Source organism: Delphinapterus leucas, chromosome 9, assembly GCF_059928025.1.
Source record: "Delphinapterus leucas isolate spDelLeu-1000000601 "Yukka" chromosome 9, BTC_Dleu_Yukka2, whole genome shotgun sequence".
Taxonomy (NCBI): domain Eukaryota; kingdom Metazoa; phylum Chordata; class Mammalia; order Artiodactyla; family Monodontidae; genus Delphinapterus; species Delphinapterus leucas.
Genome location: NC_143137.1, coordinates 11876622 through 11888493, shown reverse-complemented (window position 1 = coordinate 11888493; position 11872 = coordinate 11876622). Strand labels below are relative to the sequence as shown.

Here is an 11872-nt window from a genome sequence, read left to right as displayed (position 1 = left end):
CTTTGTTCCTATCAGTGGGCTAGGGCGGCTGAGACCGGGACAGGAGAGGGGTGTGGCCCAGGAATCTGGACTGGGAGCCTAAAGGTGGGTCCCACAAGCCAAGTGAGCAATTACCTTGGGTGCAAGAGAGTACAGAAGCAAAGCCCTCCAGCTCCGCAATCAGGCAGGTCCAGGTTTGAATGCTGGCTCTGAGTCCTTGCAAAGCAGTTAGGTGAGCCTCAGTCTTCTAACCTTCTAATCTGGAAAATCGGGTAACACTTACATGCTCTCATGGAAGTGTCTGTAAAGCACAATCATAACAGCTCAAGGACAGTTGATTCTTCTTCCATAGATAAGCTCAAAAGCCCCCAGACCTGCTTGTCTGAGCTGCGGTCACCTCTGCCCTCTACCCTGCAGCCCTGCAGCCCTGCCTCAAAGGAGGTTTCCTGGCTCAGCCCCCTCCTGGCACAGCCCCATGACCGCTCTTCCCTCCCAGCTCCTCCCTTCCAGTCAGAGGAGACCCCAGAGAGCCCTGCACCCCCGCAGAGGCGGAACAGCAGGAACTTGGAGGAAATCTTGGGACTCTCTCCGGGAGTAAGTCAACAGGAGGAGTATGCGTATAAAGACAAGACAGTGTTCAATTATTTTATGGTACGACAGTTTCCACTTTTCTTCCTGTTGTTTTCCAAGAGGTATATCCACGTTATTGAATTGCAGTCATTCAGTAGGTCTGCGAGGTACCTGGGAACAGGCTGAAGGTTCTCTGTTTCCTAAATGAGAAGACAGAGCAGGGAGATGTGCGTGTGATTACCCACGGCTGGTGGCAAAGCTGGAGCTGGCTTGCAAGGTGGAACCTTAGGTCCCAATCACCCATCAGACCTCGTGGCTTCTTGGGAGCCTTCTGCCTATAAAGATGAGAGGCTTGGGTGGAGACAGGCTGGGGACCCTCCACCTTGGAGGTCTTCAGGAACAGGGACCTCTCCTTTCTTTTGCTGTAAGAAAGAGAGCACGTCTCTAGAGACTGAAGGATGGACAAAATTACCTTTGGAGAGGGACGAAAATTGAAAGGAAAATAAGAAAAGGAGGTGCCCAAGACGAGGAAGCATGCTCTCCCTCAGGAAGGGGGGAGATGCCGGCTGGGAAGGGGGAGGGGTCACCTTGTGGGACATTTTCTGCTTTGCTGGGGGTTGGAGCAGTGTGGGATTGCAATGACCTCTGAAGCCTTGGGACTTGCAGTCTAAGGAGATGGAGGGAGCGATAAGGGTGAGCTGGGGGTGTAGATGTGCTGATAAGAGGCCGGCAGAGGAAAGGAACACCTGCCCGGGAAACACTCAAGCCCTAATGCTAGTCCTGGAGGGAGTGGAGGCGGGAGGGCCCGGTCAGAGCCGCACAGAGCAGGTGTGCAGGGCTGGCCACCAAGGGCATGGTCCTCGGGTCCCGGAGGAGGAAAGGGGGGCCCCCTCCATGCGCGGGCCTCCACCTCTGGGTCTCCCCCTCCCACTTGCGCTCCTTTGCCTGCACTGTCCTCTCCAACGAGAGGGGCAGGAACAAGCTGCCTGAAGGGGACCAAGCTGTCCCTCCTGTCCTACCTGGTAGGATTGAGATTCAGAAATGGCCTTCCTCATCTTTAAGGAGTTCTCTCCTCTTCTGTCCTCTGGCTTCCCTCCCCGTCCCCCCATACCCTTTGTCACGTCCTGCATCGCCACCCTCTTCTCCCTTCTCTCCTCTCATCCGTCCTCATTCTCTGGCAGCTTTCTGCAGGCAAGGAGTCCTACAAGCTCTCTCCCTCAGGTAGCAGCTCCCCTGCAAGATGATGCCTCGGGGTCTAGCACGAGTATGTAAGAGCTGGTCCAGGGCCCCGACTTCCCTGTCTTATCCCAGAGACCCTTGGTGCCAAGGGAGCCAGATCTCTTTTTCTGATGGGATGAGAAGGAGGAAAACATATAAACCCAGATTTCAATGTTTAGGTCATACCCTCCCACCCCACCTGCCCACAGCCATGTAGGGGAAGAATCTGAATACCATCCTTTAAAAGATGAAGAGGAATTGTCATTGGATGGTGGAATTATTTGCCTTTTTTGTTTTTCATAATTTTTTAACATACTTTTGTAATAAGAAAAAAATGTGAAGGGGTTCCTGGTTTCCTACAAGGATTTATCTCCTCAGCACAGGGCATCAGGCAGGCGGGTGGTGAGGGAATGGGGGCAGTGGTAGCAGTGCCACCCGGTTCTTTCCTCTCCAGCCGCCCCTGTAAGACACCCCGACGCCCAACTACCCTCCCCAGGCAAACTCACAGAGCCGGAGATGGCTTCTCATTTAGCCTTGAACCAAGAGGCTCCTCCCCCAAATAGCCAGGAGGTTGTTAGTGATTTTTTTCCATTCAAGCATCATTTCCTGAACCTGCAGGTCAATGAGTGCAAGGGACAGGTGAACAGGGTCACCTGCTTACTTGAATCTTGCCTCTCCCATCATCAAGTGACCTCCTGTACCGCTCCCCAGTCACCCTGTCACCTGGCTTGGATCACCAGGAAGTAAACAGGAGGCCGTGTCGGCTGTCTGGGACAGTCTCCCGATAAGCCCGTCTGACGGCGTGGGCGGCATCCGTGGGAGGGAAGCTCCACGGGCCCTTCCATTTCTGCGATCCCCTCTTTCAGGAAGGGTACGTGTTTCTGCGCACATCCTCACCCCTGCACTTGGCGGTTCCTTCAGGTGCGGGGTACATGGACGCCAGGAGCGGTGTGAGCTGGTGGTGATAGTTCCAGCGTGTCTAAGACCCCCCTCCCACCTGTCCTGGCACCCCCTCCTGTCACTCATGGCCAGTATCTGTCTCTGGTTTTTCGGGGTGGGGCTTCATCCTGTCTCCCCATCTCTCTGCTCCAGGAAGCAGAAGCTAATAAGCCACAGCCCATTACCAACAGGTCTGTGCTCACCAGGGTCATGGGCAGGGGCAGGCACTGGGACGTGAAGGCAGGTCTCTTGAGATCCGTTACTTGGGATCCTTGCCTCTGTCTGCCACACTGATTTTTCTCTGAAGACTGTAACTCCTCCCACCCTTTAGAGATGGAGTTTAGACACTGGGTCTCTAACAACTTTTCCTCTGTGTCTGAGTACAGGAGGATGTGGAATGAGGGAAGACGGTGTTCAGTCTACCAGTACAAGACGGCAATGGCTAGGATAGAGGGAAGTCCGGGAGAGGACGATGAGTGAGAGAAAGGTTTCCACTTGGGTCCAAGGCACTCTGCTCTCTGTCTCTCTCACACCCAGAGCAGGTACCCATCCCCTCCTCCACCTACGCCCTCCCCCTCCTTCATTTCTGACGGAGCTGAGTTTCACGCACAGCCCAGGACTTGAAGATCCCCATTTCGACATCCGGTCTGGGTCTCAGTTTATGCAAGTCGCTTTCCTTTGAGAAAGGCTGTACAGAGGAGTGGGAAGGTGTGATATTTAGAATCTAAAGAATCAGCCAAGAGCCCTGCTCTGCACCTTATTATCTGTGTGATCTTCAGTGGGCGAATCATTTCTTTTGTGAACCTCAGTTTCCTCATCTATATAATGGGTATGGCAATACCGTGACTTTGAGTCCTGGTTACTATGTGGATCTAATGATATAATGGACATGAAAGGACCCCACAAACTCTTAAGTCATTGCTGTGGCTCTGCACAGAATGGCCCACTGTGGTCATCCTGGACGCCTCAGTTGCCCCCTGCTAGCCACTCTCCACGCTCTTGCCTGCCAACGGAACTCTCCAAGAGGACGGGATGAGGGTCAGGCCCACGACTGTGATGTCACAGAGCTCATGACATCAGAGGTCTTACGGAAGGGAAGGGGAGAAAACGGTGCTGGGAAGGGGTAAGCGCCGGGACAACGGACAGGGGAGGGAGGAGGGGGTCCTGCCGGGCACTGGGGACTAGGGAAGGCCCATGACTTCCCTGGGCTCCCAGCTCTGCAGGGCAACATTCCTGGCATCCATCCTGCTGCTGCTGTGGGTCAAGGGGATGAAGCCTCAGAAAGGGAGCCCAGACCTGGACGAGAGGAGTCAGAAAGAGAAAACACCCTCTACAGGTAGGTGAAGAAGGGGGACGATGCCTGAAGCCGGGGACCAGATCTCTTTGGAGTCAGATCACTGGTCAGGCCAGAGGGAAAGCTGAGATAGGTCTGGGTTACGGGCGGTCACCCCAGGCCCTACTACTGCAGTGTGAGTGCCCTGTAAAGGGCCTAGAGCCATGGTTCCTCGCCAGGGCCATACTCAGGGTGTGCCGGGGCCAGCTGATGTGCATGGGACCCTGTGAATACGGGAAGAGGGTCTTGGAAGTTCACCCTTCTCTACGTTGGTCCCTCACTCCCCAAATGAGGTAACACCTTGGAGGAGGCAGTTTGAATTGGCAGTGGGGAGTGTGTGCCCTTGAGCTGGGGCTATGGCTGCACACAGACCAGAAGAGACCCCCCAGATGGAGCATCGCCTCTGTGGTCAAGGAAAAGGGTGTGGGCAGTTGGGCTCCCAGGTTCCCCAATGCCTTCCTCTTTCCAAGGCGGGCCAGGGGCAGGGGCCGGGGGGGGCATCAGAAACAGTCCTTTCATGCTGTCCCCCGTCCCCTGTTTCAGACCAAGATGGAGAACAGTTTGCAGAGCACTTTGTGGCCTCCTCGGTGGGCGAGCTGTGGCAGGCAGTGGACATGACCCAGCAAGAGGACGAGCAGACGTCAGAGGCGGTGGCAAGCCGTGGCCGCCTGCTCGACCTCGCCTTCTGCTTTAACCTGGCCGGCACCGTGGTTTTCCTATGAGGGACCTGGAGGCGGAGGCGGTGGCCTGATTCCTGGACGAGGACCTGGACATCTGCCTCCGCTTCACGGTAGCTTACTGACCGCCTCCCCGTGGGGCTCCGGAGCGCTTCTCCCGAGGGTGACGTACATGCGGCTTCCTGGCTCTTGCCCACGACGCTCCCCCTCGGGACGCAGCATCAGAGAGACCCCGTGCTGGCCTCTCAGCGGCCCATGGCCCCTGCCCACCTTCCTCCCCACCCTCTGAGGGCCATCTCCAAGAGCGGAGACACCGGACCCCTGCCCTTCTCTCTCCCCCAGCCTCTCCTGGCTTTGCTCAGGACAACAGATTAGGGGTAGGGAGGCAGCAACAATGAAAGTAATAACAATCAAATCCTGGAAACAAGTGGGGGCAGCTTAATTCTGTCTCTAATCGGTTTCCACCGACCTTTAGCTCATTCACTGGTTCTTTCCTTGTCTCACGTCCTTGGAACTCTGCTTGGCGGTTTCTCCTCTGATTTTTTCTGACTTCTAGGCATCGGACATAGCAGGAAAGTGTTCTTAAGTGACAGGCAGAAGCCAAGGGCCGGCTTTTATTTTTGGAACAGAAGGGGAGAGGAGGTATTGTCCTGATTCCAGGGATGGGGCAGGGAGATGCTGATACACCTGTACTGAGGTCTCTTTGGGAGCCAGCTGGGTTACCAGAGTTGGCAGCGGCTGGAGGGGTTCATGAGGGTGCCATGGGGACAGTGGAAGTGTCTGGCGAAGGCTGGGCTGTTGCTTAGGGGCCCGTGGATTCGAAGGGTAGGAGGGCTGTGAGTGTCCTGAGGATCCTGGGTGCTGGGGTCCCTACACATCACCTGGGGAGAAAGAGAGGTCCATACAGGGTAAGGAGAAAAGCAGGGTATCAGGGCCAGCAGGACACGGCAGACCTGGTGACCAGGTGGTAACTAGGGACAGCAAAGATAAAAGCAGGGATAGCAATGCTCCGAGGGCCACATGGAGAAAGGAAGATATTTGCCATTTGCGGGTCATGTAATCTGGCAGTGGGTACCTGGGGAGGGCTGGCCTGTGCAATCATACCATTTGTAAGTGCCCTAGAGGTGGGTCTGCTGTAAGAACACTGTGTGGGTCTTTAAGTATCCTGAGGAATTGGGGGTACTCTCTGCCGAGGGAGAAGATGGCACTTAGCGGGGCTTATGTCAGGTGGGGACCCCACTGCGTGGCGAGGTCTCCGAGGAGGAATGTGGTCTACAGATAGTCTGTTAAGGCTCTTTTTGAAGGGATCTGTGTTTCCAGAAGAAATGAGAGAAGCTAAAAGTTGGGCTCATCTCAAGGAGGGATTTGGGAATAGAGTTGTTTTCCTTTTTTTGAAGGCACTGCTGAATTTGGTAGAAGAATTTATAGCAGGGTGAAGGGATGGTCCCAAGGGGACATGTGTGAAAGGATGACATCGGGGATTTGTGCAACAGAGGGCTGGTGGCATTGGGGGAAGATGCTTAACAGTATCTGAGTGTTAACAATAGGGTATTTATCTGACATGGACTAAGCCCTGGTGGGAGGTGTCGGCTGCCTACCTGGGCATAGCTTCGGAAGAAGAGTTGCCAGGGGCTGAGGTTCAGGTTGGGCAGGGTGGTCTCCCCACGGTACCATAATAGCCTCTTGCTGTATGCCTGGATATGGGAGTGGGATGGAGAGTCGCCCTTAGGCTCTAGACCCGTGGCCATCTGGAAATCTGATGCCCTACACGCAATATCCAAAACCAGTTCATGGTCCTTCTTTCCAAGTTCTGCACTGACACACTGCTCTGAGCCAGGAGAAAAGGTACTTGCCGTGAGATCTATGGATCTAGAAAAGAGGGCTCTATGGAGTCGGAGGGGGTCCTCAAGTTGCCACCTGTTCAGTGGGGATGTGAAGGGCAGAAAGTTTTGCTATGTTTGCCTGAGGGATGGTGGAAGGAAAAACTGGGGACAGGCTGTCTATTCTGCTGGTAAAAATAGATCGCAGCCCTTGGGATGTGAGTTACCTGCAGTGCAATGGCCAGTCCCCCCATGTCTGCAGCATCCTCCAGGAATGTGCGGGAGCCATTGAAGAAGGTCCCGTTGGGTAATGGAAAGGCAGCATAGTGGCGCTCCAGGCACACTAGCGCCCCCTGTAGGGCATGGGTGTCACAGGCTGGGCAGCCCCCAGGGAATACTGTTGAAAATGGGGCAAGGGAATGAAACGGTGAGGCGTGATGCAGGGCTGAAGACATGGGGGTACCACAAACTGGGCTGGCTCCCAGGAGCACTGCAAAGGCTTCAGAACTGCCCCCACCCCCGGAACCCTCGCACAGCCTCCCTTCTCCCCCTCTAGGATGCCTTTGGGGCCTTCACCTGGGTTCCCGATGGCCCCATCTCCCAATGGCCCGCTGTTACTCACGGAGCTGGTAGAAGATGTGCAGCAGCTCATGGGCCATAACGCTGCCGGCAGCGCCAAAGTTCACAGCTCTAGGGAGCAAGGGCTTGTCTTACCCTCAGAATCCTTCCAAGTTTTTGGCCCCAATTCTCCAACCATAAGTCGCATCCATCATTCATCATAACATTGGTCCATTGCTCTTGGGAAACTTAGAATGGCCCATACCTGGGGTAGCCAGGGTGGAAAAACGGGGGTTGGAGGAGTCCGGCTGGGAAGACCACCACATGGTCAGGTATTGAATAGTAGGCATTTACGCCCCAGGGGAGCACCTGCCACCTGTGGAAAGAGTACATATGAATACCAGCTCTATCATTTACATGCCGTCCTTCCCAAATACTGTCACTGTTCCTGTTCCCCTGAGCCTCTGGCTTTCTTTCCTGCTAATTTTGGACGGCTATCTTTGGGATGCGGTGTCTGTGTCTCCCTCGCCCTCATACCTGTGGTTGGGGAAAGGCTGCAGGAAACTCCGGATGATTCTAGCTCGGCGGGATCGGACACAGCTCAGGAAGGACTGCAGGAAGCTGGGTCCAAGTTGTATCTGGGGGGAGGCAGGAGGCAACTCGAATACATGGAGACAAATGTAGATGCACACTGATATACCCTGATGCGGACATCTGAACCCAGAGAGATAAGCCCTGATGCACGGACATCCCCGGAATGGTGGAAAACCAGCGCCATGACACCAGTGCCTGCGTGGTACAAACAGGCTTCACACGTACCAGCACACAAATACTCAGGCAAGTCACACAAATGCATGGATGCAAGTGCACACACACGCTCAACGTGACCTGCAAAGATTCTACTCTTCTGTTGGCAAGATCCATAGTGTGGCTATCCACCCATCAGGCCCCAGCAGCACCAGGGCAGGGAAGGGGTTTCTTAGGATCAACTAGGGAAAATGACTGTCTGCCACTCTGGTGGATCAGGGTGGGTGAAGAAGTTGAGGGTTAAAGAGTAACTGGCAAGGGCAGGAACCCACATCGTCGTATTCTTGTCTGGCTGGGTCTGGCTTCAAGGCCCATTCCGGGGCCCCCATCTTCACCTGCAGCTGGGTGACCTGGGAAGAGACACAAAGGTGGAAGGAACCTAGCTGCCCCAAGTGTTATCAGAAGGAATCTCTCCTGCTCACTGCCCCGTCCCTTCCTCTGGTAGTGCCCCCAGGATGTGTGTGCGGCATATTGGTGTTTATACTTGTGCCCTTGGCCTTGAGCACGCTCCTCCAGGCCCTGTGATCTCTTGATCCAACACTCAGTTCACACCTACTACACGTTCCCACACTGTCTCCTTCTCCTGGCCTTACCTTGTCCTGGACCTTTGCCCGGGTCTCTTCATCCATCCAAGGAAGCACTTGGAAGCGAGCGATGAGGGCATCCTTGATTGCAGTGAATAATTCCATTGCCTGGGGCAGGACGGGGCAGGGAGAAAGGAACAGGATCAAGTTCATCCTCAGTGCTGGGCCCCGCCCACTGGGCCTCTAGGAAGGGGCCTCGACCCTGAGGGGCTGCCAGAAGGAGGAAGGTCTCAGACAGAGAAAGTGGAAAGTGCTACCTACTAGGTGACCAAAAACTCAGGGTACGGAGAGCTGTGGGGATGTGAAGGAGGTACCAAGCACAGGAGGGGAAGGCGGGAACTGGTCACTCCTGACACTTGACGGGGTAGACAGCTCCTTTCCGTGACACTGTCCTTTCTCTCGGCCAGGCAATCGTCTCAGAAAGTGGCGGGAGGAGGTGGACCACCATCCCCTTCTCTGCTCTCGAGGGCCCTCGTCCTCACAGCCTGTTTCTTACAGCCTGCTTTTCCTCTCTCCATCTTCCAGGGTTCCTCAGCTTCGCAACAAGCTGAAGCCTGCCCAGCTTCACACCCTGACTGTGTACTGACTGCTTCCTCAGCCATCTACCACCGTGTGTATTTCCTTTCTTGATGGAGGAAAATGGATGACGACACTGGGAGCCTGAGTTCAAATCCTAACTCTGCTATTTGGTAGCTGTGTGATCTTGGGCAAGTTTCTTAACCCCTCTGTGCTTCAGTTCTCTCTGCTTTAAAATTATAATAATAGTAGGAATTAAAGTAGTTGGTGCAAAGTGCTTATAAGAGTATCAGGCACATGGTAGGCACTGAAAAGTGTTCAGTAGTTATTTATTGGCACTTCCGAAGATGACAGCATTCCATTCTGATGTCATTTCACGTGTTGTTAAAAAAAATCATAGGTAAACAAGGGGTAGGCTTAGAGGTCATGCAGTTCAATTTTCTCATTTTATGGTTGAAGAAACACATGAGCAGGAAAGCTGGGCGACTTGCCCAGGTCAGTGTGTGTCGTGCGGACTTCGTGTCTCAGAGCTAAACCATGCAGACCCTAGGGATGCAGCGTGTCCCTCTCTGGGTTCTCTAACTGGCTGGTTCTCTGACCACAGAGACCATTGAGAAGAGCAAAGTCGCTAGAACTAGGAGAGGATGGGTTGGCGGGGAAGGGGCGGAAGGACGTGGGCTGGGGAAGGGCCCTCACGTACAGCACTTCGGGTGCTGGGGCCGAAGGCCTCACGGACAAACAAGGCTGCCAGCGTAGGCTTGAAGAAGGCTGCTGTCTTCTCCACACACGTCATCCAGCGAGGGTGGGCAGGCTACAGAGACAAAGCTGGAATGAATGGCTCCCGCCAAGGCGTCTTCCTCATCCACTTTCCCAGGCCAGTCTCACCTAGACCTTCACCCCCAGAGCACGCTCTCTTTGCTGGACTTTCTGGGTTTGTCTCCCTTTACTCTATAACCCCTTTTGGTGACACACATGGGGTCATGCTGCTTAGCAAAGAGGGGCTCACGTCTCCTCCGGGATTAGTCTCATGAGCCTGGGTTGGGCAAACTCTCCTTGTTTATTGCCTATTGAATTTGAAAGCCAGGCCACTGCGAGGCATCCTTCTGGATGACTGAAAGGCTCCTGGGAAGGACAGGACTAGAGCCAACCCTCTCACTTTAGCAGGTCTGCCTGCCACCCTGTCCCCGCCCACCACGCCTGCCACCCTGTCCCCACCCACCACGCACAGAGCCCGGCGGAGACTCCCATCCTCCCACGCTTCTTGACTTAAAAAAGAAATTGAAGAAGGAAGAGTCTCCCTGCCTCCTGCCTTCCTACCCCACTCTCCAAATGGTTATTGAGGATCATATGGTAAGACCTTGTCTTATAAAGAAGGAAGTTATCAGAGTAAAATTGGGTTTTAGATACCATATTGTTTGGTGGGAGAAGAGGAAAAAAGAAAAGACTAAATATACGAATTCAGAGCACTAAGACACTTTCTGCCAAATCAGGGAAAAGGATATAGGATGAGAGGATGGACGTCTTCAACTTCAAAGGCAGAGAAACGGTTAGACAAAAAATCAAAAGAGGGGACTTCCCTGGTGGCACAGTGGTTAAGAATCCGCCTGCCAATGCAGGGGACACAGGTTCGAGCCCTGGTCCGGGAAGATCCCACATGCCACGGAGCAACTAAGCCTGTGCACCACAACTACTGAGCCTGTGCTCTAGAGCCCGTGAGCCACAACTACCGAGTCCGCGTGCCGCAACTACTGAAGCCCGCGCACCTAGAGCCCGTGCTCCGCAACAAGAGAAGCCACGGCGATGAGAAGCCCGCGCACCACAACGAAGAGTAGCCCCCGCTCACCGCAACTAGAGAAAGCCCGCGTGCAGCAATGAAGACCCCACGTGGCCAAAAATAAATACATAAATTTATTAAAAAATAAAAAAAATAAAAACTCAAAGAGGGCCTTGGCAACTGGGGTGTTTTTTAACACATGTTTGACCAGAGACATATTACTGCCACAGGCGTTAGTTTCTGCAAAAATCCCCCGGTCAAATAATGTGTTAACAGCAGGATGGAAAGACTAAGAAACATAAAAGAAAGACGTTGGGGTGGATGGCTTTGAAGAGACGACCAAGCGTAGGCCCAGAGATGACGCAGGGCAGGTGAGAAACAAATTCAGGAAGCTGGCCTAAGGGAAAGCTGAGCTGCGACTTAGGAAAAACCGGCTAACATGCTAATTTGGGCTGAGTGGGCTGAAGTCGTAAGACTTCATTCCTGTAACGTATTTATTTCCCCAGACGTCCTGGCAGGTCAGGCAGTTAGGCTGCCACCACGCATTCCGGTCCTAAGGCTGGAGAGAGTTTATGGGGCTTCCGACAAATGAGGCAAGAGAAAGGAAGGCCAGCACTTCTGTCATCGAAGACACTCCCAGGCCTGCCTATTAGAATGTTTATCATTTTGGAGGTTGCTCCAGACCCGGGTGCCCACATCTGTGCGTTCTTGTCTGTCCCCTCACCATGAGACCTATTAAGGACCTTCTCCTCTTGAGGAGAAGGGACTCAGACACTTTCCATAGTGTATTACTTGGAGCTCTGAAACTCACAAATGTGAAATACAAATAGAAAGGCAACCTCGGTCTGATAGCAATGCCTGGGTCAAGGGCAGGTGCTGCAGGCCCCCGATGACAAGCTCGGCTCTGAGGCTGCCTTTCATCAGACTGCTGCCGGGGGTGGAGGGCTGCACCCAGGACAGGAGCAAACACATCAGCCTTGAGCTTGGTAGTGTGGACCTGCCTGCCCTTTCTACACCTCCTGGTTCTTGAGTTGTTTCCTGATCCCTTTGGCTGGTGCCTGCCCTTCTCTCCAAAAGCCTTTGCCTGTTCCATGCTG

General features: G+C 54.0%; 2 protein-coding genes across 2 annotated transcripts in view; one reads left to right on the top strand and one right to left on the bottom strand.

The window, feature by feature from the left end:
- The first annotated feature begins 3873 nt into the window (after positions 1-3873).
- On the top strand, positions 3874-4761 carry SOFU1 (sperm-oocyte fusion factor 1). The gene is made up of 2 exons (XM_022579146.3): positions 3874-4042; positions 4583-4761. The coding sequence occupies exons 1-2, from the start codon at positions 3901-3903 to the stop codon at positions 4759-4761; spliced, it is 321 nt and encodes a 106-aa protein (XP_022434854.2). The 5' UTR covers positions 3874-3900.
- KEL (Kell metallo-endopeptidase (Kell blood group)) overlaps positions 4405-11872 on the bottom strand; it is a 168570-nt gene continuing 161102 nt past the window's right edge. The window contains exons 13-21 of the mRNA XM_089917290.1: positions 9702-9812; positions 8495-8593; positions 8174-8251; positions 7632-7732; positions 7360-7470; positions 7159-7226; positions 6764-6933; positions 6315-6410; positions 4405-5597 (exon numbers count right to left, since the gene is read on the bottom strand). Coding sequence (XP_089773416.1) covers positions 5436-5597; positions 6315-6410; positions 6764-6933; positions 7159-7226; positions 7360-7470; positions 7632-7732; positions 8174-8251; positions 8495-8593; positions 9702-9812 — 996 coding nt within the window. The 3' untranslated portion in view covers positions 4405-5435. The remainder of the gene's footprint in view (positions 5598-6314; positions 6411-6763; positions 6934-7158; positions 7227-7359; positions 7471-7631; positions 7733-8173; positions 8252-8494; positions 8594-9701; positions 9813-11872) is intronic.